This window comes from Crocuta crocuta, unplaced genomic scaffold (assembly GCF_008692635.1).
Source record: "Crocuta crocuta isolate KB4526 unplaced genomic scaffold, BGI_CrCroc_1.0 scaffold431, whole genome shotgun sequence".
Taxonomy (NCBI): Eukaryota; Metazoa; Chordata; class Mammalia; order Carnivora; family Hyaenidae; genus Crocuta; species Crocuta crocuta.
The window spans coordinates 3,425,475-3,451,245 of record NW_027528859.1 but is presented as its reverse complement, the minus strand read 5'-3'; the positions used below and the strand labels follow the sequence as shown (position 1 = coordinate 3,451,245).

General features: G+C 40.4%; 2 protein-coding genes across 8 annotated transcripts in view; one reads left to right on the top strand and one right to left on the bottom strand.

Moving 5' to 3' along the window:
* Positions 1 to 22,378, top strand: TRMT10B (tRNA methyltransferase 10B). 7 transcript variants are annotated; one of them, XM_077756157.1, is made up of 9 exons: positions 1 to 59; positions 11,725 to 11,927; positions 12,591 to 12,699; positions 13,307 to 13,431; positions 15,278 to 15,430; positions 16,560 to 16,638; positions 17,278 to 17,345; positions 20,873 to 20,996; positions 21,924 to 22,378. In XM_077756157.1, exons 2-9 carry the CDS (start codon positions 11,742 to 11,744, stop codon positions 22,028 to 22,030), a joined length of 951 nt encoding a protein of 316 aa, XP_077612283.1. In that variant the 5' UTR covers positions 1 to 59; positions 11,725 to 11,741; the 3' UTR covers positions 22,031 to 22,378. The 7 variants fall into 7 exon arrangements, with proteins under 7 accessions (XP_077612283.1, XP_077612284.1, XP_077612287.1 ...); XM_077756158.1 differs by having other exon boundaries at positions 8 to 59; positions 11,730 to 11,927; XM_077756161.1 differs by having other exon boundaries at positions 27 to 46; positions 11,730 to 11,927.
* A 1,044-nt stretch (positions 22,379 to 23,422) lies between these two features.
* Positions 23,423 to 25,771, bottom strand: part of EXOSC3 (exosome component 3) — a 6,158-nt gene continuing 3,809 nt past the window's right edge. The window contains exons 3-4 of the mRNA XM_077756163.1: positions 25,243 to 25,394; positions 23,423 to 24,174 (exon numbers count right to left, since the gene is read on the bottom strand). Of these exons, the coding sequence (XP_077612289.1) occupies positions 23,973 to 24,174; positions 25,243 to 25,394 (354 nt within the window). The 3' untranslated portion in view covers positions 23,423 to 23,972. The remainder of the gene's footprint in view (positions 24,175 to 25,242; positions 25,395 to 25,771) is intronic.

Below are 25,771 nucleotides of genomic sequence, written 5' to 3'. Positions count from 1 at the left end.
CTAGGCCGGAGGCGGGGCCTGATGTGCGCCGCCGGGGCTGCGCGAGGTGAGGGGTTCAGGTACGCCCGGGCTCGTTGGGGTGCGGACGTGGGGCCGAAGGGGTTTGGCGCGGGACCGCCGCCTGGTTCGTAGGTGGGACACATGCCGGGAAGCGACCCTCAATAGTCGTGTGGCCTGGTGTCCTCCACCTTCTTGGTGCTTTCCCTTTCTGCTACCGCGCGCACTAGCAGGCTGTGGGCCAGACGGGGCCCACGGGCGGGATGCTCTCCGGCCTGGGCTGTTGGTGTTCTCGTGCTGAAGGTGCCAGAGGACTGGAGCCTGGTTCGGTGGACTAAAACTTAAGAAAATGAGAGAAGCAAACGTGCAAACAGAGGCTGGCCCATCCCTTAGCGCCCAGCGACATGCTCCTCAGGTGGGATTTGGGTTAGAAAAGATCTGCGGCTTCAGTCAACTCAGAGATGGGAGTGGGTGGAGAATTAATTAAATCAGCAGGTGTTTATTGAGCGTCTGTTATGTACCAAGCCCTTTTCTAGGCGTATAGGATAGAGTAGTGGACAAGGCAAACAGAACACCTGCTTACATTATAGTAATGGGGAAGTTCAGACAAAAAGTAAGGAAAACGTGTGCCATGCTGGGCAGTGATACCAGAATAAAATGAAGCAGGTAGTCATATAGTTAACTAGGGGAAGGGCATTGGAGGTAGACAGGACAGCAAGTGCAAAGGCTCTGAGGTGGAAACATCCTTAGTATGTTAGCAGCAGCAAGTAGACCAGAAAGTGCAGAGGACGCTAGATGGGGGAAGTGGATCGTAATGAGGAGTATAGGCCATTGTAAGGATTTCGATTATGTACTGTAAGTGAAATGGAGAACGCTGCATAGTTCTGAGCAGAAGGGTAACATAATCATGAAACATTTAGGATTTTTGTGTTCTGCAAGCCTCAGTAGTGAATACTGGGGGAGCGCACCTGAATTCTTTATCCTTTCTTTCCTGAAAGGGCGTATAATGTAGTGGGGAAACAGACCCAACTCTCAGTCAAGGCTGTTAATTGGAGCCCCCTGGAGGCAGAATGGACATCATTCCCAAATCCTCAGCATGTAACTCTTTGTTAAATGATTGAATAATTAATTGAATAATTCCAGTACTTGGCACTGGACCTGCAACGGAGGCTCAGAAAACATTTTTTAATGAAAGGAAATGCTAAATCTGGGCATAATGTCTCACATAGATTAAGAAGATTTATTCTTCTGTGATACCCAATTTCAAGTTTGCTTTCTGAGGAGCACTAGATTGCAAGGCTCTATTTGCTGAGTATTTACGGAGCTTCCATTTTGTGCCAGGCCTTGTGCTGGCCACGGAAGATACAAAGATGAAAACGATGTGGTCCCTGCCCAATCTGCTATACCGCAGACTCTTTGGTAGTGGTTGGAATTGCCTTCATTTGATTTTCAATATGGCTGTATCCCAAGTTCCTGATCTGAAAAACATCCTTGGGACTATAGGAACTTGGAGAGGTCTGAGATACAATGAGGGGACTAGGAAGAAGGGAATGGGGGTGGTAGTGGTAAAATTAATTCCGTTCAACAAACATTTATTCAAACACTGCTATTTGCAAGGTTCTATACTGTGAGCTCTTACAGTATTTACGTAAATGTAAGTATACAGCCCCTACTGCAAAGGAATGCAGTTTGATGGGAGAGAAAACATGAGCACAGACCTTCCAGTTTTCTAAACAGCAGTGGAAAACTCAGCAGCCCCTCCAGCTACTCCAACCCTAGCTCTCTTTTCTTCTGCTCAGCCAGACTTCTCCAATGAGACATCTGCATTCATTGCCTCTTAGTTGTTCCCCAAAGGGTCTGGCAAAGAGGAGGAACTCCATGCATATTTATTGACTGAATGAATGGATAAACAGATAAGAATACAAAATGCTGTGGAGTGTGGAGGAAGGAAAGCACATGGCTGTTAACAAACTGGCATTCGTTTAAAAAGTTGGTGTTTTCTCACCCTAATAAAATGAGGTTGTTAGGTATTGGACCAGTTTATCTTAAAGTTTTCATTTTTCTTTCTTTTTTTTTTTAATGTTTTATTTTATTTCTAGGAGAGAGAGAGAGAGAGAGAGAGACAGACAGACAGCATGAGCAGGGGAGGGTCAGAGAGAGAGGGAGTCACAGACTCTGAAACAGGCTCCAGGTTCTGAGCTGGCAGTCAGCACAGAGCCCGACGCGGGGCTCGAACCCACGAACTGCGAGATCATGACCTAAGCGAAAGTCGGATGCTTAACCGACTAAGCCACCCAGGCGCCCCTCATTTTTCTTTTTTGAATGCATAAATGCAGAAAAATGCAAATGGCTCTGATGATTGGCACAACAAAACTTGTTTTAGTCATCTAAAGGGACGGATATAACGGGACTGGCTGTCTTTTCTTAAAGATATTTATAATCAACATTGCCATTCATATGTGAACAGTGCAGTGCTTCTGAAATGCTTAAGAATAACTTGATCTTTTCCTCAGTTTTCTAGAAATAATGTGTACACTACTAAATTTGGTGCTTGCCATAAATTCATAGTGACACAGTGAATGGCATAAATAAATATATTAAACTTTGTACTGAGTATTAAAGAAAGGATTTCTGAGCACAAGTAAACTTTAGCCTGTGCAGGAAAATGAACACACATTTCTAATCTGTAATTTTGAAAATCTAGGATGTGATTCACTTGGCCATCTTCAGGAATATATCTGGTGGTCACATGTTTCCATAATGTGTGGTGAATACCCCCAAAACTGCTCAGAAGACTTACTTTTTTAGAGAGCCTAAAAGAACAGGACTAGAAGGGATTGTACAGCCTGTATTTCATGAGTAGTTACTCCATGAGTCTAGTTCATGCAACAGCCCTGGGATGTAGTATTATCCCATCTCATAGAACCAATGACAAAAAGGTAAGTGCTTTGGCTGCTCTCCACTGCTCACAGGGAGCAGGCTGGGAAGCATGGCTAACTCCTGAGACTGCTGTGTTTCCACTACAACAGCCTATTATGTCTCAAAGAAAAACAACTAAACTTTGGCCTCATTTTTGAGCAATTGATGGAGTATAAAAAAACAGTATGAGCTCAACACTAGAAATGTTCGCTGGGAACAGGAGTCAGAGCGTTAGAGAACAAAGCATAATCCTCAGACACTACTCGTTTCTGTAGCGGGTAATATTTATACAGTTAATGTAAATGCAGTTTATTGGTTTACAAATTTTAGCAGCAACCAAGGGAATAGACAGAGCCCAAAAGGGTTAATTTTGATGACATATCACAATGTAGAACCTGTCTTGAATATGTAAAATTAAAGCCTCAGCTTACCAAAATTGCAATTAAAGGAGGAAGAGAGAGAGAAGGAAAGATGAGGATGTTTATTTTCAGAGCCTAACCTTAAGGAGTCAAAGAATAATACATAAGATTGTCAAATAAGATAGAAATTTAAAGGATACTCTTTTTTAAAAATAGTTTATTGTCAAATTGGTTTCCATATAACACCCAATGCTCGTCCCAACAAGTGCCCTCAGTAATGCCCATCATNTTTGGTTTTCTTCTTCAATATGACTTTGGTTATTTGGAGTCTTTTGTGGTTCCATACAAATTTTAGGAATGTTTGTTCTAGTATTGAGAAGAATACTGGTACAATTTTGATTGGGATTGCATTGAAGGTGTGTATTGCTTTGGGTAGTAATGACATTTTACAATATGTATTCTTCCGATCCATGAGCATGGAATGTTTTTCCATTTCTTTGTATCTTCTTCAATTTCCTTAATAAGTTTTCTATACTTTTCATCATACAGATCTCCTATATCTTTGGTTAGGTGTATTCCTAGGTATTTTATGGTTTTTTATGCAATTGTGAATGGCATCAGTTTCTTGATTTCTCTTTCTGTTGCTTCATTATTGGTGTATAAAAATGCAACCGATTTCTGTATGTCGATTTTGTTCTCTGAATCTTTCCTGAATTCATGGATCAGTTCTAGTAGGCTTCTGGTGGAGTCTATTGGGTTTTCTAGGTAGAGTATCATGTCGTCTGTGAAAAGTGAAAGTTTGACTTCTTCTTTGCCAATTCTGATGCCTTTTATTTCCTTTTGTTGTCTGATTGCTGATGCTAGGACTTCCAGCACTATGTTAAAACAACAGTGGTAAGAGTGGACATCCCTGTCATATTCCTGATTTCAGGGGGAAAGCTCTCAGTTTTTCCCCATTGAGGATGATGTTAGCTAAGGGCTTCTCATAAATGGCTTTTATGATGTTTAAGTAAGTTCCTTTTATGATGTTTAAGAAAGTCTATCCTGACTTTCTTGAGGGTCTTTATTAAGAAGGGATGCTGTATTTTATGAAATGCTTTTTTTTTTTTGCATCTATCGACAGGATCATATGGTTTTTATCTTTTCTTTTGTTAATGTGATGTATCACATTGATTGATTTGAGAATATTGAACCAGCCCTGTAACCCAGGAATGAATCCCACTTGATCATGGTGGATAATTCTTTTTATGTGTTGTTGCATTCGATTTGCAAGTATCTTGTTGAGGATTTTTGCACACACATTCATCAAGGATATTGGCCTGTAGTTCTCTTTTTTTGCTGGGTCTCTGTCTGGCTTGGGAATTAAAGTGATGCTGGCTTCATAGAATGACTCTGGAAGTTTTCCTTCCATTTTTATTTTTTTGGAATAGCTTGAGAAGAATGGGTATTAACTCTGATTTAAATGTCTGGTAGAATTCCCCAGGGAAGCATCTGGCCCAGGGCTCTTATTTGCTGGGAGATTTTTGATAACTGATTCAATTTCTTCACTAGTTGAGTCTGTTCAGATTTTCTATCTCTTCCCATGTGAATTTTGGTAGTGAGTGTGTGTGTAGGAATTTGTCCATTTCTTCTTTGTTGTCCAGTTTGTTGACATATAATTTTTCATAGTATTCCCTGATAATTGCTTGTATTTTTGAGGGATTGGTTGTAATAAGTCCATTTTCATTCATGATTTTGTCTGTTTGGGTGCTCTCTCTTTTCTTTTTGAGAAACCTGGTCTGAAGTTTGTCAATTTTGTTTATTTTTTCAAAAAACCAGCTCTTGGTTCCATTGATCTGTTCAACTGTTATTCTGGATTCTATATTGTTTATTTCTGCCCTGATTTTTATTATTTCTCTTTTTCTACTGGGTTTGGAGTGCTCTTGTTGCTCTCCTTCTAGTTCCTTTAGGAGCACTGTTAGATTTTGTATTTGCGCTTTTTCTAATTTCTTGAAGTAGGCCTGGAATGCAGTGTACTTTCCTCTTAGGACTGCCTTTGCTGCATCCCATAGAGTTTGAATTGTTGTATTCTCATTTTCATTTGTTTCCATATATGTTTAAATTTCTTCTCTAATTGCCTGATTGGCCCATTCGTTCTTTAGTAGAGTGTTCTTTAACCTCCATGTTTTTGGAGGTTTCCAGACTTTTTCCTGTGGTTGATTTCAAGTTTCATAGCCTTGTGATCTGAAAGTGTGCATGGTATGATCTCAATTCTTTTATATTCATTGAGGGCTGCTTTATGCCCCAGTATGTGATGTATCTTGGAGAATGTGCCCTGCACACTTGAGAAGAAAGTGAATTCCATGGCCTCAGGATGTAGAGTTCTAAATATATCTGTCAAATCCATCTGGTCCAATGTGAAATTCAAGTCCATTGTGTCTTTAGTGATTTTCTATCTAGTTGATCTGCCCGTTGCTGTAAGTGGAGTATTAAAGTCTCCTGCTATTAGCACATTCTTGTACATAAGATTGTTTCTGTTTGTGATTAATTGTTTTATGTATTTGGGTGCTTCCATATTTGGTGCGTAGGCATTTATAATTGTTAGCTCTTCCTGATGGATAGACCCTGTAATTATTATATACTGCCCTTTTTCATCCCTTGTTACTGCCTTTCCTTTGAAGTCCAGTTTGTCTGATATAAGTATAGCTACTCCAGCTTTCTTTTGACTTCCAGTAGCATGATAGATATTTCCCCACCTCCTTACTTTCAATCTGAAGGTGTCCTCAGATCTAAAATGAGTCTCTTGTAGACAGCAAATAGATGGATTTTGGTTTTTTATCCATTCTGCTACCTTGTGTCTTTTAATTGGAGCAATTAGTCCATTTAGATTTAGTATTACTATTAAAAAATACAGGTTTAGAGTCATTGTGTTTTTTGTAGGATTCATGCTTGTGGTGGTGTCTCTGGGACCTTGTGTTCCTTGCAGCATTTCCTTCAGAGAGTCCNTTGTATGTTAGGGCTCTTTTCTCCCTAGCTGCTCTCAGAATTCTCTCTTTGTCCTTATATTTTGCCAGTTTCACTGTGATATGTCATGCAGAAGATCAATTCAAGTTACATCTATGGGGAGTTCTCTCTCCCTTTTGGATTTCAACGTCTGTTTCCTTCCCCGATTGGGGAAGTTCTCTGCTATAATTTGTTCAAGGACTCCTTCAGCGCCTTTCCTTCATTCTTCCTCTTCTGGAATTCCTCTTGTTTCATTTGATTGTATCACTCAGCTCTGGAACTCTCCTTTCGTGTTCCTGGATCAGTTTATCTCTCTTTTTCTCAGCTTCCTCTTTGTCTATAATTGTGTCTTCTAATTCACCTATTCTCTCTGCCTCTTCAGTTCGTGCATTGGATGCCTCCATTTTATTATGCACCTCATTTATAGCATTTTGTAGTTCATCACAATTATTTTTAAGCTCCATAGTTTTTGTAGCAATAGTTTCTTTGATGTCTTCCGTGTCTTTTTCTTTTTTAAAAAATTTTTTTCTTTTTTTAAATTTATTTCTGAGAGAGACAGAGAGAGATAGAGAGACAGCGTGAGCAGGGGAGGGTCAGAGAGAGAGGGAGATAGAGAATCTGAAACAGGCTCCAGGCTCTGAGCTAGCTGTCAGCACAGAGCCCGACATGGGACTTGAACCCATGAACCGNCAAAGTCAGATGCTTAACCAGCTGAGCTACCCAGGTGCCCCTTCCATCTCTTTTTCAGGTCCAGCAATTAATTTTATGACCATTGTTCTAAATTCTTATTCATGTTGCTTATATCTGTTTTGAACAGTTCTTTAGCTGTCATTTCTTCTTGGAATTTCTTTAGAGAATTCTTCCATTTTGTCATTTTGGCTGCCTTTCTGTCTCTTGTTAGTTTTAAAAGCTTATTATGCACTCTGCACCTGTGAGTACTGCTGTATTAAAGAAGGCTCTGACTGTCCAGGGCCTGTCTGTTCCGGAGTGTTCTTTGAATGGTGTCTGTTGGTCTCTCTTGTTGAGACTTTGGTTATTTTATTTCCCTATTTGTAGTGGTATCTGAGACTCTCTACCATGTGTACTTTGGCTTGTTTCTTGAGGTAGCTCTGGAAAAGAAAACAAACAGATGAACACACAGGGAACATAGGCACACAAAAGCACCAACAAATCTAACAAGCAAACCGAAAGGGAACCAGAAAAAAAAAAAAAAGGAAAAAGAGAGAAAAAAAGAAAAGATGGAGGAAAAACAAAGAATAAAAATAAAAAAAGGAAAAAGAAAAGAAAATAGACAAACACCCAAAAGACGAAGGACAGTCTAAAAGGATAAAACCAGAATTCCCAGCTACAAATAAAGAGCAGGGTGTATGCAGTGCTGATAGAAGAGCATATACAAAGAGAGTTCTGTATTTCTCCCTGTCAGAGCAGTGAGAAAGCTAAATTGGAAGTAAAATGACCAGGCAGAAAGACCAAGAGGCTTAATTCAGAGAGAGAAAGAGGAGAATATGGTAAGAGGCGAGAAGAAAGAAACAAAGATAATGTTACTCTGAGAAACTATGTAGTCTGATCACTCCACAGAGAGAGAGAGAAAGGCAGAGGTGGAGGTGTAGAATATACATCTAGAGAATGGTTTAAATGTAACTGTTTAAGCAAACCAATGACCAGAGTGTCCAGTCCAGCAGAGGGGAGGGATACGAATGACACAAGGGAATATATATGAATAGAAGGAATTGATCTAGAATTAATCATGGCAGTGCATCCATGTTGGATCTTGCCCCAGGCTCAAAAAAAAAAAAAAAAAAAAAAGCAGCTCTCTAGCGGGGATGGGTGTGGTTTGGTGTAGGATGCTCTTAGCCTCTGCTCCAGCAAGCCTCTCCCTGAGGTCCCACCTTGGTGGTTGTAGGAAGAAAAGTGGCGGCACCCCAGTCCTTCTCGAATCAACTCACTGTTTTGGGTCCCATCTCCCTGTGCTGCAGGCGTAACTGAGGTGGGCCATGTTCTATGTCCCAAGCCACACCTCGTTTCCAGATCTTAGTCCACGCGCCCCATTGATACCGCCCGAAATATAAACCTGCAGGCTGAGTCTTTTCAAGCAATTTCAAGCAGGCCGCTTTCCCGCTGGGGATTGAGCTGGAAGACCGACGGAGCGGTTTCAGGCCACGCCACTTCCCCTCTGGATCCAGCTGGAGAGCAGAGGAACAGTTTCTCCTGGTGCCGCCTGGGTTTGGGGCGTCCAGCTCTAAGTCAGCTCCACAGCTGAAAACAGGATCATTCTCTGTCCCAAGCCGAGGTTTTTCTCTTCTCCAGGGACAGGGACAGTTCTTTGAGCAGTTTCAGCCGCTCTTTCTTTTCCCCGTGGCTCCCCGCATAGGGGGCTCCCTCCCCTCCCTCTGTGTCTCTGGGTCCCGGCTTCAGGCTGGTGAGTGAAATGTACGGAGCTCCCTACTTCTTCGCCATCTTGCCCAAAGAGCAGGATATTCTTAAACATAGTAAAGATGTCTTCTGGTAGTTGTCATGACAGAGGTATGGCCATTGGACTTACCTTCTGATAAAAAAGCTGTACAGCTGGACAGATTATATGAAGAAACGGTTTTCAAGCATTGGACAATAGGCAGGACAAGACTGTTATCCTTGAGAGAAATGAATTTGAGATGGATTATAGGCCTAAATGTAAAAAGTAAAATTATAAAGCTTCTAGAAAGCAACATAGAATATCTCCGAGCTTTTATGGTAGGCAAAGATTTCTTAGAGGACACAGAAAACATTAACATTTATAGTTAATTAAAAAATTAAGTTAAAAAGTTAAAGAAAAAAATGATAAATCACACCTGATGAAAATTTAAAATTTCTGCCTAGCAGAAGCCTTGTGAAGAAAATGAACAGGCGGGCCACACACTGGGAAAACGTATTCTCAATACCCGTGTCTGAAAAAGGACTTGTATCCAGAAATATGATAAACTTCCACAGTTCATTAATAAAAAGATAATTTAAAAATGGGCAAAAGACTTGATCAGAAATCTTACAAAGATATATTATGAATGACCAATAAATTGCGTGAAAAAGTGCTCAATATCATTAACAATCAAATAAATGCAAATTAAAACACAGTGAGGTTCCACTACACAAGAATGGCTAAGAGTAAGAACTCTGGCAACAGCCAGTGTTGGTAATGGTGCAGATGGTCTGGAAATCTGATTTGTTGCTGACAGCACTGTAAAATAGTGCAGGTACTTTGAGAAACTGATGGCAGTCTTTTTGTGGGTTAAATAGGCAACTGTCCTATGCCCCCACAACTCTACTGTTAGGTACTTAGCCAACAGATATGAAAACATTTGTCCCCAAAAATACTTGTGTGAGAATGTTCTTAGCAACTTTATTCATGATAGTCCCAAATTGGAAAAAATCTCAAATGTTCATCAGTAGGAGAATAAACAAATTGTGGTGTATTCATACAGTGGAATTCTGCTCAGCAATTAAAAGGAATAAACTACTAATCCATGAAGCAACATGTATGATGCTCAAACATGTTGAGGGGGGAAAATGTCAGCGTTATTGTTTGAATCCATTTGTATGATGCTTTATAATAGGCAGCTAATCTATGGTTATAGAAGAAAACAGCATTTGCTTTTGTCTGGTTGTGGGAATAGGATGGAGGTTGACTTGCAAAGTGCAGAAGGAAAGAAACTTTCTGGAGTGATAGAAATATTCCAGGGGCACCTTGGTGGCTCAGTCAGTTAAGCATCTGACTTCGGCTCAGGTCATGATCTCACAGTTCATGGGTTCGAGCTCCGTGTCGGCCTCTGTGCTGACAGCTAGCTCAGAGCCTGGAGCCTGTTTCAGATTCTGTGTCTCCCTCTCTCTCTGACCCTCCCCTGCTCACGCTGTCTCTCTGTCTCTCTCAGAAATAAATAAAACATAAAAAAAAAAAGAAATGTTCCATAGCTTGATGAGGGTGTGAGTAATGCACCTATGCTTTTGTCAAAAACTCCTTAAACTATGTTCCCTCCACACACACACATTATTGAGCTATACACTTAAGACTTTTGCATTTTACTGTATGTAAATTATACTTCAAAAAATATTAAAAGTCAGTATAACAAAAATAAAAATAAGAGGGGATAATTTAAGTGATTTGAATTCTAGTGTTTCATACGGAGTCGATACAATTTAAAATTGGTGATTCAAGGAGAAATGGAAGGCCTGTGATTTCAGGTTAAGGAGTACTTAATCACCAGATGAACTAAAAAGCCCTGTTTAACAGGTTGCCACTAGAGGTGGAAGGGGTTGGAATGATGATCATTATAAATTATAAAGATTTTCATTATAAGTCATTTTTTTTACCATATGTATGGCTCATATTACATAGATTTGCTTTTGCAAAGATGTATTTTTTGTAAGATGGTGGAAGTGCACTGGACTCAGGAGTAACCAACCATAAACGATGGACATAGCATTCTTTGTCTGTAACACTTAACTACAGACTAGAGTGTTTTTGTTTTTGTTTTTTAATTTTTAGAGAGAGCTGGAGTGTGAGTGGGGGAGAGGGGCACAGGGAGAGAGTGAGAATCTTAAGCAGGCTCCACACTCAGCACGGAGCCAGATGTAGGGCTCAATCTCATAGCCGTGAGCTCATGACTTGAGCTGAAATCAAGAGGCAGACCCTTAACTGAACTGAGCCACCCAGGTGTGGCTAGAGCGTTTTTTATTCATAACCTTCCTGGGGATTTTGAACAACACTTTGAAATGATGGCACCTGTTAAGTGTGCCATAGCAGTGGGTTCTCCATGCTTTCCTGCCTCAGCCCTTGTGATGGATATTAAGTTTTCTCACTGGTGACTGTTGCTTTCAGCTCCAACGATACTTAACTGGGCTGGAGAAGGAATACATAGTTTGGAAAAACAAATTGTGATATATCACCAGCAACCTACAAGAATTCTTGGTTGGTTTCGGGTAACTCTTCACCATATTTTTTTGGCTAGCTCTTACCTTCCTAGGATATTTCTAGTACTGGACTTGCATAGAGTAGGTGCTCAAAAAATGTTTGCTAAAGGAATAGTTTTAAATAGAAGCTGGAATGTAATGGAGGAGGTGGCTTTTGCCATTTCTGTCCCACCCTCACCTACTACATGCATTTTGAAGAACACAATAAATGACTTGCTCATCTGTGTCACTGCAGCAGTGAATCACGTGATTGTTAGGAGTTGTCAGGAGCTGCCAGGAGCTGTGCTTGTCTTCTAAGAAGTAGCTTTAGCCTCCTTGGTACTGAAACGTTTCTGGGCTGACCCATTTCTCCAGAAGACACAGACGCTTGTCTCCGTTCAATAAGTCTGTGTTAATATTTTCCACATGTCCACTCCTTCAGCAACACGGTGACACTTTTTGACATTTGGGTGCAGGGAAATACCTCTGTAAGTGAAATAATGGGATGTCTCATGTAATTGTGCCTTTTTCTGACCTGGGTGAAAAGGACAGAAGACTAAGCACATGGACTGGAAATTGGAAGGGAGTGCTCGGAAAACAGACTCACGTGTGCCACAGGAGCAGGAGGTCGTCCTAGAGGACACAGGCGAAGACAGCATCTCTGAAAGCTTCCAGCTTCTACAGATTGATGTGGAATGCGAGCATCGGGGGAGAGAGACGCTGCCCACAGGCAGTGCGGTGTGGTGCTCAGTAAGTGCAGCGAGTTGCCTGGCCGTGGGCTTTGCGATGATGCTATGTCCCAGAGACCCCTGTTCTGAGGGTAGGTACTAGCAACAAAAAGACTAGGAATGAGTTTGGTGTGTTCCAAAATTGTGTGAATTTCCTACTAACTGGTGTAAAGTTTCAGTTCCATTTGAGTCATAAGAAAATTGCAAGAGAATTTTTTTTTAAGTTTTTATTTATTTCGAGAGGGGGAGTGACAAGAGAGAGAACAAGAGAGAGAGAATCCCAAGCAGGCTCTGTGCTATCAGAACAGGGCCCTATGTAGGGCTTGAACCCATAAATTGTGAGATCATGACCCGAGCTGAAACCAAGAGTCGGATACTTGACCAACTGAGCCACACAGGCAACCCCGGAAGAGGAATTTTTGATACACCTTAGAAGGATCAGGAAATCTAAACTCTGCTTTAGGCCCTGTCCCTAGTACATTTGCTTTGGGCATATCACACCTCTTTTCTGGGACTCTGCTTTCTCTGAACACAATCCAGTCTATTTTTTTTTAAGACTAATATCTTTTTTTCTCTCCTAACTTTAAATTTAATTAAAAAAATAAGCAATTGTTTTTGAATATTCATTTTTTTTGTTGTTGCTTACCAAGTTCATAAAACAATTTTGTTTTCTGGATAACATAAGAAAAATGTCCAAAGAAAACAGAGACACTGGGAAAAGATAGTTGCAGCAAAGAAGAGCAAAAGAAAACAAGAAAAAGAAAGAAGAAAGGCCAATCGTGTAGAGAATTCAGGTAACAATAAATCAGATTGCTGGTGTAGTCATATTTATCTCTTTATGGACTAGTATCTGCATGTTCTTAGGAGAGTAGGAATATTGTTTTTAAGTAAAACAAACATCTTGGAGGGAGGACCTATTGTTCTATTTTTGGGGAATCAAAGTTTCAAAGGCAGCAGAGTTTAAGGCTACCCTTAAACACATAGTGAACATATGTGTTTATACGCTCAGAAGTAGATGGAATGATAACAACACCAGCTAACATTTATTCGGTATTATGTGCTAGGTTCATTGCTGAGAATTTTACATGGATTACCCTGAGGGGTAGGTGCTTTTATTATCCCCATTTTATAGGTGAAAAGACTGAGGGTCAGAAGTTAAATAACATCCCAAGATCATATAGTTATAAATAAATGAACTGAACTGTGATTTAGACTCAGCAGTGTGCTCCAGAGCCCACACCACTCACCACTCTGCTGCACCCAAATGAATGAATACCTCGCGTGTGTTTCAAGTTTCTCTTTAGGTGCAAAAAGTACTCACTTGGCTAGGGAGATACTTTTCCTACTGAATGTATTCCTCTGTTTTCCCACTTTTGTTCCTTTCTGATATTTCTACTCCAGGCATCTGCCCCCAGCACAGCAAACGTTTTCTGAGATCCTTAACCAAGGAGAGACTTTTGGAAGCCAAACACTCAGGACCAAGACTCTGTATTGATTTGAGTATGACCCACCACATGTCTAAGAAGGTAGGACATCCATGAAGCTCTGAATTCCTGCTCACACAAGGGAGGTCCAGAAGGGAGCAGCTTTGACAAAGAGCATGACCACTTCCAGCCTCTGTATTGCTAATTCTGTAGTAAACCAGCAAAAGTGTTTAGTTTTCTACACAGGGCTTCTCAGTTCCAAATTGTCTGTTATAAAGAATCAGGAAGGGAATAGATTCCCTTTGGTTTAGTCTGCAAAGTTTTGTCTGATCTTCTGTTTTGAGCCCCACCTCATTGTCTCGGTGTTCATGGTGTCCCCGGTCTAGATGGAGCCTTTCATGTTCAGTCCTCCAGAGGTGAAATCTCTACTGGGGAGAGGAATATTTGCCTAGTTGCATGTTGATGAGATGACCTGGTAGGAGGTCTTCCTGTAACATAGGTGTTTTAATCATTTTGCACTCACCCCATTGGTAAAGGAGGGCTTCCACCCTAGGGTTTTGGGGATGGCTGAAGAAAACACACTTGATGTTGGACAGATAAGAATGATAGCAGTTTATTAGTCACATGTACTCAGCCCGGGGGAGGATGACACTGCATGCCATGCAGGACCACATGGGATTACACTTGAGGACAGAATGAGCAACCAGGGGCTGTAGGAGGCAGGCTTTGTAGTATCATGAAGGTGGGGTACCCCTGGGTCCTGCAGGAAGATGTGATTAATTTGCTGGGACTAACTCCATGGGCCAGCAGGGAATTGAAACCCACTACTAGAGGATAAGCGGGAACCAAGCCTGGTCCCTTTGACAGAAATGATTGTTTAGCTGGGGGACTTTATCTAAGGGAGCAGAAATGAGAGAAGAACTTGCATTTATTTGGGCCTTTCAGGGCCCACCTGGTTTCACCAGATGTCTAGGAAACACACAGTATTGGGCCTTAATTTTTGGTCCAACCAGATTTTTCTGTTTGCCAACATCTCTGTCATATATGCTGGTGTTTGCGTGTTTTTCAGAAAAAGTAGGAGACTGAATTGGGGTTTGTACACGAACCTCTAAGTGTAGCCCTCTGAAATGGTCAACCAAGAATTTTCTACTGTTTATATTAATTGAGATATCAGATTAAATCAAATCCAAAGTGTTTTTTCTCTCCTGATCCAAATCAGGCCACATTGCGAAACTACCTTTCTGAAGGTGATGCCTCTGAATCAGGATGGAAAGTTAAAACTTCTGACCCTCTTATATCTCCTAGAGTTAGGGAGAAGGGGCCAATTTTATTTGATGGAGTATAAAACATGTCTGTGTCGTGAGCTAACCTTTTAAAAATAAACAGTAAATATCACATGGTAAGATTTTAGATATGAGCTAAAAGAACAATTGCATATATCATATTAGATGTATATAAGGAAGGAGGGAGGAGTTCTCAGTCTTTCCATTAACTCACTATTTTGGGGCTAGTATTGTTACCTTAACTTCAATCGATAAGGTGTGTGCACTGTGGAGTGTAACATGCACACGCACGCATACCCATACTCTCTCCTGGAGTAAAAGGGGCCATGCTAGTTCATGAGATTTCTCAGAGTAGCATTCAGTGAACTTAATGAGTAACCATTTATTTTGTGTTATGTTATGTTATGGGTTTTTTTGTTTTGTTTTGTTTTGTTTTTTTGAGAGAGAGTGCTTGAGCTGGGGAGGGGCAGAGAGAGAGGGAAAGAGAGAATCTCAAGCAGGCTCCACTCTGTCAGTGCGGAGGCCAACACAGGGCTCAGACTCATGAACTCAAGAGTCAAACGCTTAACTGACTGAGCCACCCAGGCGTCCCTAACCATTTGTTGGTAGTGAATTTAGAAGCAGTGGGCATGCTTCCAGTCTAAGTTGTCCTTATTTCTTTGAAGGAGTTAAGTAGACTGGCTGGACAGATCCGAAGGTTGTATGGTTCAAATAAAAAAGCTGACAGGCCATTTTGGATCTACCTCACTGGATTCCCATCAGACAGTCCCCTGTATGAAGAGTGTTTGAGGATGAATGATGGATTTTCTAGTTACCTGGTAAGCCTCATTTTGCATATTACTTGAAGTGTCATTTGAAAAGTAGATTGGTAATAGTAATTTTTTTTACTTTTGCATATTTAAAAAAAAAATACAGTAATTCTATATTTTCACTATTGCAGTCTAAAAAACTTTAGAATCTCTTATCAGTTCTTATATTTCTAAACTTTCATCCTTCCACTGCATTGGCAAACTAGTATTACCAGGTATCTAGGACTGTACTTTGTATTCCGTGTGTTGTATGCTAGACTCTTTAGTCTAGGAATGTTTTGGGGGAATACTGTGATCCTTTCTTGTTCACAGTAGTGCAGAATTAGGGAATGTGAGTTGTAAGGGAAGAGAAAATCCTCGTGAAAGTAATGTGGACTCAAGGTAAGTTTTAGGGAGCATTGAGTTACTTTTTATCTCTTTCCCTAGGGTCTCATGAATGTAATGATCGTAATACAGGCAACAATCCAGAACCCTTCCTAAGAAGCGCCACTAAAAATGTCCTGTGTGTTTGCGTTAGGTAGCTGGGACTAGGCGGTGTGGACTTGCCTAGGGAGGTCCGCAGAGGCAGTGAGTTTGGGACGTCCCTGTGTGGTCCTGCAGTTAGTTGTCGCTGTTACTGTCTGAGCGTCCCTCCTCCGGTACAGTCAATTCCAGCTTTTCTTCACCGTGCGTGTTTTGTGGTTCTTGTATGTGAGCCCCACAGACCCACTCTCAGGGCCACATGGTTCCCTTGCTTTCCCATCTTCATGCCTTTTGTAGGTGATTCTCCCCGTTTTCATTTGCCTCTTCCTTTTGTATGTGTCAGTCTCACCTCCTTTCAGAAACCGAGTTCCGGCATTCCCTTCACTAGAAGGTTGTCACTGGTGGTGTCACTCCCTCATCTGTTGTCCTGGGGTGTGCTTCCTGTACATCTGCTAGGGTGTCCTATTACTTTCTGTCTCGTTTTCTAGGGTTGAATGTTCTTTCTACTTCCTCTCCCCAGCGAAGCACTTTGTGAGACTGATTGTCAGACATGTATCCCCCCTTGATGCACTGAGAGCCATGCCTAACAGAGAATAGGTGCCTGGTAACTCATTGCTGCAGTGTGGGCTGTGTCTTAACCTAGTTCACACTACATTGGGTTATTTACATTTTTCAGCTAGACATAACAGAGGAAGACTGCTTTAGTTTATTTCCTTTGGAAACCCTCGTGTACCTGACTCCTGACTCAGAACATGGTATGTACTTTCCTGCATGGATTCATGTAGCACTTTGTTCTTAGCCCTGTGTTTGATTATTCCCTGTGTCAGAATTTATTAAAGCCACCCAAGGTACATCAAAAAACCAAAAGAAATGAACACTAATTGCATACCTCTTAAGGATGTATACCTCACTATGCTTTGCATATGTTCTACTGTGTGTGCACAGCTGCACAGATTTAGGGTCTGCAGCCTCACTGGAACTTGTGAGCTCCCTGGCAGTCTTTCCCAGTTTCCCTGGTCAGCTCCCCTCCTTGGCCTTTCTTGGATCAATGTTAGATATGTACTTTTTCCAGAAAATTAACTATTTCACAAACTTTTCAAATTTATTGGTATTAAGTTGATCTTAGTATTCTTTCATAATTATTTCACATTCCTTTGTAATTTTAATTTTGTCTCCTTTCTGAATCGTAATGTTGATATGAATCGACTACCTTTTGTTCTTGATTAGATATGCCAAAGCTTGGTCTTTTGAGAAAATTAGAAAATCTATTACCTTTTTGTTTTCTATTTTATTAAATTTCTACTTTTATTATTAATAATTCTTTCCTTTTACTTTCTTTGGATTTAGAAATTATAAAACAGATTTGATCTCAATGGCCTTCATTTTTTCATTAGCTCTTGAAGATGTTGATCTAAACAAAGTTTACATCCTTGGTGGACTTGTGGACGAAAGCATTCAGAAGGTAAATGTACATTTTAGACCTAACGGCTATATTTTGAAAAGCAGGGCTTCCTTTCAGAGGCAGCTACCCTATCATAATCTTACCCAAAAGGCCTAAAAACTTAGAATAGGAAGAAGGAGCCTCTCCTGCTTCGGTTGGCCCTCCTGCTTGTGAAGTTCCCTCTCTCCTAATCAGCGTTAGCGACCCTGACCTGGCAGTCCAGTCAGGAACTGGCATGGAGAGTGTTTGGTAATTACAGAAAGAGCTATTGTTGAACTCCTTTTCTCCTCTCTTCAATTCTGCAAGGGTAACTCTGATCTTGACCAAGGAAGCACTGATTCAGCATTCTTGCCAGCTAATTGTTCTTTGTGAGAGAGGAGTTTGTTCCTTCTTAAGGCCGTCTTTTCTCCTGGCATAAGTTTTATGCTATAATCTCAATGTCAGTGAGACTGTCCAGATTTCTTTTGTTGAGTTGGAATTTTATTGGAGCAATTGGAGTTTTGAAATATGTTTCTATTATACATATATTTGTTGAGATAATTGTTACTAGCTTATATTACCAACTAACATATTGCATATACAATAAATAATGATATAATAAAGTGTATGAAGAGAACTACAGTGAGAAATAAGTCTCCTTCCCATCCTTGTCCTATAGTCCCCCCAACCTGAGCCAACCACTGTTTTCTTGTGTATCCTTCTTGATATAACCTATGATCACACAAGTATTTGTGGTTATATTATGTATGTGTATTTTTTAAGATATGTGAGTGTATTTTGGTTATTTTTTCATAGCTGTAGAGATATACATACATATTTAATACAGATGATATGTAACTGAATTGCATTTATTATAAAAAAAAAAGTCAGTGTTCTGGGGTGCCTGTGTGGCTCAGTTGGTGGAACATCTGACTCGGTTTCGGCTCAGGTCATGATCCCAGGGTCATGGGATTGAGCCCTGCATTGGGCTCTGTGTTGAGTGTGGAGACTGCTTAGGATTCTCTCTCCACCTCCCCCCTCAAATAAATAAAATGAAAAACAAAAAAGACCAGTGTTCCATGATTCTGTAGTGATAATCTAAAAAAATAGGTTGTGGGATGGAGATAGAAGAATGCTAGAATGCTAGACTAGGTGTTAGGGGCACCTGGGTGGCTCAGTCAGTTAAGCATCTGACTCTTGATCTTGGCTCAGGTCATGATCTCATGGTTCGTAAGATGGAGCCCTGCATTGGGCTCTATGCTGACAATGCAGAGCTTGCTTGAGGTTCTCCCTCCCTCTCTGTGTCCCTCCCCTGCTTGCACATACTCTCTTTATCTCTCAAAATAAATAAACATTAAAAAAAAAAAAGAATGCTAGCTGTTAAATGAAAAATACATAATAGCATTGAAAAATCTTTATTTTATTACTCCCAGTGTAATCACTGATTCACAGAACTGATTGAACAAAAAGTGTAGGGGGACTGGCTATTCACGTGGTCTCCCAAGTGTCACCCCACATGTCACAAAGGCAAAAATGTACCATTACAATGGAGGTCACCATTTTACAAATGTTCAAACTTAGAATCACTAATGGTGACATTATGTGCCTCCCAACGTGATGGAATCTCACTTAGAAAATATTCTTACTGAAAAATGTTTAAACTGCATTTAATCATGAAGAAACAGGATGAGAGGCATTCTGCAAGACGCTTGGACCACATCTTCACAAAAAGCCCATGTAATGAAAACTAAAATAGTTAGGGAGCCGTTCTAGATTCAGAGAGATTAAAGAGACATAACAGCCAAATGCAGTCTCCCACAGCAGAGTGTCAGCTCCTTTTTTTGAAGCAGAAAAGTCTAGAAGGTCAGTGAGCAGGGTATGATAATAGATATGCAGTTTTAACACATTGTCTTCTCTTATGTCTCCAGTAGTATTTAAACTGAAGAAGAATTGGCACAATGGTTTGTCAGATGTATAGAACTTTTTGTTTGTTACTGGAGAGTTTGGCTTCCTCACGGAAAATATGCTGAGAACATTTCTTTGAGGGGAATCATTTTATCTTTACACGTTCAGAGAACAGAAACTAGACTGTGAGCTCTTCCAGAGCAGCATCCAAGTCTCTTACTAACTTTGAATTCTTATACTCTATTTCAAAATGATTGTAAAAAAGGAGACTTAAAAAAAATATATATAGACCCTATATGCAATTCTTCAAAGAAGTCTTTTGAGCAGCCGTACCTTTATCTTACCTGAATTGCATCACGTAACACATTTTGGAAAATCTCTCTTGGAATTGTTTCATGTGAGTCTGAGAAGCAGGTAGTCCAGTGGCAAGTGCTAGGCCTGCTTCATGCTGGTTCAGCTGGTCAGACCATACTGTCCATGGCCAGTCGATCATCACACCATGGGAAAGGACAGTGACAAGCTGGAACAAATTCAGATGAGTTTGGCCAGAATGATGAAGGCGACAGAACTGAGACTGCCAGAAGGATGCACAGGGCATGATCCCTGCTGTGGAGTACCTAAATGGCCGTCTTGTGGAAGAGACATTTTACTTGCTTGGTGTGGTCCTAGGGGAAGGAACTAGGGCAAATGAGTGGAAGGCTCAGGGAGAATGGAAAATTTGGCTCACTATCAAGAATTTCCTATCAACCGGTACTGTCAACATTGGAATAGGTTTCCCCAGGATGCATGGAACTCCCTGTCACAAGGATTGTCCATTTAAGGACAGAGGCCACTTGGAAGAAAGGCCATAGAGGATAGAGCAGCATTGGATGGATGATCAGAATACAATAGTTAACTATTGAGGCCCCTTCCAATAGTTAACTATTCCCAGTAATCTAAAGCTTTCTCTTTAATCCTGAAATTGTGAGTAGGTAGATGATCTTTCCGGAACTTCTTATGAAGTGGCAAATAGAATTTAAATTTGCATTCATGACTCAGGGACATCTTTAAAAGGATATTAGGTATTGTACTCTGATCCTAAATGGCCTCATAATTTTGAGGGTTTTGAGTTTTTATGACTGCTTTCTGCAGTTTCCAGATCCCATCCTTTTACTTGGGCTGAGTGCTCTCATACTTTAATGCTCTTTTGTATCTGACTTGAATCCTATCTCCCTTTTCTCTAATTTGCTGCTGCCAAATGGCTATGGGCCGAAAACTCCAGATCTCCAGAATTACATCTTTACTGAGTTAGGGTCAGGAGTGTTCTCCTCTGGTTGATTAGGTTGCTTGAACTTTTGGATGCAGACTGTGGCTGCAAATATGCCTCTTTTTACTTATTTCCTTCTTGGTTGTAAATAGTAGTAAACGGAAGCTAGTAGATAGATGCCTCCCAAGTAAGTGAGCTGTCTGCTGCACAAGCCATTTTTTACTTAGGTAACATTTCTTCTATCTTTGCAGTTTCTTCCATTCTCCATAGGCTACTGATTTTTAATACTTACCATTTATGATTACAGATAGAAATTGGAGTGGTGGTTAGTGGGGATTCTCATAATTTGCTATGCATATTACAATGAGAATATCTCTATCATTTTCACAAGAAAAATAAATTTAACTGTGATTTACAGAAGGTGACATTTCAAAAAGCCCAAGAACACTCTGTCAAGACAGCCCGCCTGCCAATCCAGGAATACATGGTCAGATGCCAGAATGGGAAAAACTATCATTCAGAGATCTTGGCCATCAATCAAGGTACTGCTTACATGGCCCACACCTTTTTTTTTTTTTTTTAAGTTTACTTATTTAACTTGAGAGAGACAGACAGCGTGAGTAGGGGAAGGGCAGAGAGAAGGAGAGAGAGAATTCCAACCAGGCTCCATGCTGTCAGCACAGAGCCTGATGTGAGGCTCAAACCCATGAAGCTGTGAGATCATGACCTGAGCCGCAACCGAGAGGCAGACACTTAACCGACTGTGTCACCCAGGCACCCCTTACATGGCCCACACTTAACACGTTAATTCTGGTGCTGCTTCTTTGCATTATGTTTACATGTAAGTGGCCCTCGAAGCAGTACNTGAGCCGCAACCGAGAGGCAGACACTTAACCGACTGTGTCACCCAGGCACCCCTTACATGGCCCACACTTAACACATGTTAATTCTGGTGCTGCTTCTTTGAATTATGTTTACATGTAAGTGGCCCTCGAAGCAGTATGCTGTGACTAATGTTGCTCAGATTTTTATTGCATGCACTTTGTAACCAGTATTCTGGCCTCTCAGAAGCACTTTGCATTTTCTTCCTGGATCCCAACTATGTTAAAGATAGTTGAAATTGTCCCCTTGGCCTACAATGCGCTGTATTCAACCCATCATTCAACAGTGAATTCCTATATGTCCTTCAGAATTCAGTCCAGGGGCATCTTGGAAGCTCCCTTCCCCCTCTCAGCCATTCAAGGACCCTCCTTTGCATTCCCATCCTATTGTTTTCCTCTCAGTGCTGCGGCGCTGTCCTCTCTCGTATCTCTCCGTGTAGGCTGAGGTCCTTGTGGACAAGAAGGTCCGTGTGTGGTGCAGAGTAGGTTTGTTGAAGTAAATATTCCCGAACACCCTTTCCCTCATCAGTCATTTACTGCTTCTTTTACCTCAGTGTGGTCACTATTTTCTTTTTACCCTTCTAACAGTCTTTGATATCCTGTCTGCATACTTTGAGACTCAAAACTGGCCAGAAGCATTGAAGAAAGGAGTTTCTTCCAGAAAAGGCTACGTTCTTCAGAACTCAGTGGAGTGATGGACAGACAGCCTAAGGGGCTGTAAGAGGGGAAGCTGCTGGAGGTGCCTTGAACGAAAAGCAGAGCAGAGGGTAATGATGGCACACACTTGCCTTTACTTGACATCTGGGATCTTCACTAGAATATAAGTTACCAATAACAGGGACCACATTTTATGCTCTTTTCTATCTCCCAGAGTGCCTGGCTCACAGGAAGAGCCCAGATATATGACTAAGTAAAAAGTTTACATAACCAGGAATTAGCCCAAAACTACATGGCTTTGGATGTATTAATTCATCTTTTATATACCTATTTGTGAAATACCTACTCTTTCGAGATAGCTTAAATAAATAATTATTATGTCAAGAGTTTAATTTCCACTCAATTGGTATCATAAAGTTGTAGCACTTTCTCCAGCCTCCTGTGTTCCTGGTGATTTTCCCCAACTCAGTGATTCACTCTGTGTGTTCTGCAGGATCCTAACCCAGCCCTGCTTTAAGCCCCCATAGCACTTTGTTCCCACTTGTGGCTCCCACTGTGTCCCTCCTGCTCGGAGTATGGGAGTGGAGGGTTTCTCTCTTCCTAAAGGTAGCTTCCTAACAGGACACTTTGTGGGAGTATCTTTCTGAGCCTTGTACAAAGTAGTTTCTTCATATATATTTATAACCAACAGGCAGAATTGAAGAGCAAAAACACAGACACATTGGCAAGTCTTAACTTAAAAATAACCAGAAAAGAAAAAAACAAAACAAGATACGTTGCGTCTGACACAAGCATGTTGGATAACCTTTCATTACACAATCTCAGTGATCCCTTTTCAGGTCTTAGTTACATACAGTTGCTTCAGTTCTGGCCAGCTTGGGTTAGTAAACTTGAAAGCTAAGCTCTTAGCAAATTCAGAGAATGTATTCTGTATCTCAAAAGAACCAAAAGCTTATTTCTCTGCTCTCTCCGCTCCCTTTCATAATTTAATCCTTCAGGAGCTATGATCACTTGATAAATTACATCAGTATCTTTGTATTAAAAACAGCCCAGTCTTTCTATATTATATATAGGAATATATAATGCTCCTTAGTCTTTATCACCGTATTGAATGAGTTCTATAATCTCTGTCATCCAGAAGAGACCTCCTATGGCTGGGCTTCAGGGATGACTCTTAGACTCTCAGGGAGGTCTCTGACCTTGGAACCCTGGCCTGGCTCCTCTGCCAGGCTTCATTGTTACCTCTAAAGGCTTTCCTTAAAATATCAAACAACATGGAAGAATTTCCTCTCCAACTCTATCACTTCTACCATTTTTTTTTAAAAACCTAGGCAGGTAGTGCTGGACTTGGATTCAGAAATCCTTATCAGTGTTATTTACAGAACAAAAAGCTGGACATACCCAAAATACCCTAAAACATGAAAATGAAATATTCTGGAACGATTTCGTTTTTAATAGCAATCATGTAAGAAATACATTAAATGTTGGTTGAAGTGGACAAAGTAGATTACAAAGCAGTATATAAAGTATAATCCTATAATTTCAATTTAAAAAATATTCACATACACTATGTCTATAGTGCATTTGCTTCTTATAGTCTATGTATTCTAATTTTCTATGTTGAACATGTTTTACTTTTATCAGAAAATAATTGTTATTTTAATGCTTCCAGTTTATTATAAAAGCTGCACTTCAGCAAAACTAAAGGAGTTAACACCAAATAAACCATAATGCTTTTAGTAAACTTTACTGTAAAGAAAAAATACATTATTTTATAATGATTTTTGTCACCCACAAGAACAAGGGTGGCAACTAGTAACATATTTATAAAAATATTTTATTTAGGACTTTAATAACACAATGTGTACATTCACATTTTGCCTTCTGAAGGTTTAATGGGGAGAGAGGGGTTCACCTGAAAATAATTTTCCCTAGGAAACCCATAGTCTCTTAGGTCAACTGACCCATAAAAAATTCCATCTAACTTTCTGCCAGTCTGGAGAAGATTTGTTTTCTTTGATCTGATGTCATATGTTCACAAGCTTCTAAAATGTTTGCCAAAATTAAGGTCTGCTGAATGGTTTTTGCCTTAACCCATATTCTTCCATTCATTCCAAATACTATCTCCAGTGGGTAGAGTTTTCCCACTTCCTGTAGGATTTCACAGTCTGGAGCCAGCAGCCTGGTGAGGAAAAGAAAAGAAAATGAAACTTAATAAAGTGGTAGGATGTGATCTGACTCTCCTTTAGAAGAAGACTTAGTTTCTGGACAGTTCTCCATAGTTATGCAAATCCCCATCAATATTGTCCAAGAAAAAGGTACATGATATTTGCATCCCCTTTCATCCACGCACACCTACCAATTTACCATTGGTCACAATAGTGGATTATATCCTCTACAAAGAAATCAAAATCCCTGTGTCACCAACTTTACAGAAAATCTATATGAAGTTCTTCTACACCGTCAGAGCACCTTAGTTCTAGGCTTTAGAACTGCAGCTTTTGTATTATCTTGGTGCTAAAAGAACCAGCTTATTTTCCTGACCACATAGACCACGTATTTCCCAGTATTGAATTCAGTACTGGGAGAGAAGCACTGACTTTCAAACCATAAGGGTGCTGCTTGTCTGTCTTGAATTTTGTCCAAATCTGCAGAGTAAGTAGCAAAGACTGGCATGTAACACTGAGTTCTGAAGCTCAGTGGTTCTAGGAGTAAACCTCTTTAATAGGACATCACTTTGGGTAGGTAAAGGTCTAAACACTTAACAGAATCTACCTCTGGGAACTATTAAATCTATCAGGACAGAACAACAGGACCCTTATGGGAATGCTTCCATAAGCTTAAAGAGTACATCAGCCTACCTGCATCTGACCCCCATTTACTAGAGAAATCTGGTGATTTTGTACAATTGTAGGTTGCATCTATATGCAACCTAAAATGATGATTTAATTTAAATGACTTAGAAGGAGGAAAGGCCAGTTTTCACATCTGATTTTCTGGGAAAGAAGCCCAAGACTCCATATTAACACAAAAACTATACCACCAGATACATCTGAATTTAATGTATTTACATGAAGAGAAGATGGGACTAAATGCATGAATTTACAATGGTGTTAAAATGGATACTGATTTTCAACTTTGAGGAGATTCAGACATCGTTACAAAGAATCCAATTCCAAAAATCAGTCAGCTTTCCAACAAGGTATAATTATAAAAGAAGACCGTCAAGGCAGAAAGCAATAGGACTTACTTTCTAATTAAGCCCAAAGTCACTTTAAAAAGCAGACCATCCTGGCCAATCACACCCATTCCATTGGCTCGTCCACAGCTCTCAATACAGACCTTCTCTGGTTCCATATCTTTATTAGCAACCACAAATTGGCCATAGATGAGATCTCCAACCTAAAATGATGATTTAAAAACAGTTCATTTTCTCTCAACAAATCATTCTATAGGTGCTGCTACTGGTTCTTTCCCACTGGCAGCATGCCTGCCATGTATACTTCTGTCCCTAAGGGACCAACTATCCTCCAGAATACCCAGTCACTCGAGTTGACTCTTTAAAAAGGCAACATTAGCCAAGCGTGTCCTCCCTAGACTGGGAGCTATCTCAAAGACAAGAGAACATCCTCTAGGGTTATGCCATCCAATATGGTAGCCATTACCCATATGTAGTTATTTAAACTTACATTTAAATTAATTAAAATTAGATCTTTAAAATTCAGTTCCTCAGTTTCATTAGCCACATTTTTAAAAAATTTTTTTTTTTTTTTTTTTTT

What these genes read in the sequence shown, in the direction of transcription:
- TRMT10B (XM_077756156.1), top strand. Translation starts at nt 347, where the DNA reads ATGAGAGAAGCAAACGTGCAAACAGAGGCTGGCCCATCCCTTAGCGCC. An exon ending in ATGGATTTTCTAGTTACCTG is followed by an intron (nt 15,431 to 16,559) that starts GTAAGCCTCATT and finishes TACATTTTTCAG; the next exon opens with CTAGACATAACAGAGGAAGA. An exon ending in GACTCCTGACTCAGAACATG is followed by an intron (nt 16,639 to 17,277) that starts GTATGTACTTTC and finishes TTTTTTCATTAG; the next exon opens with CTCTTGAAGATGTTGATCTA.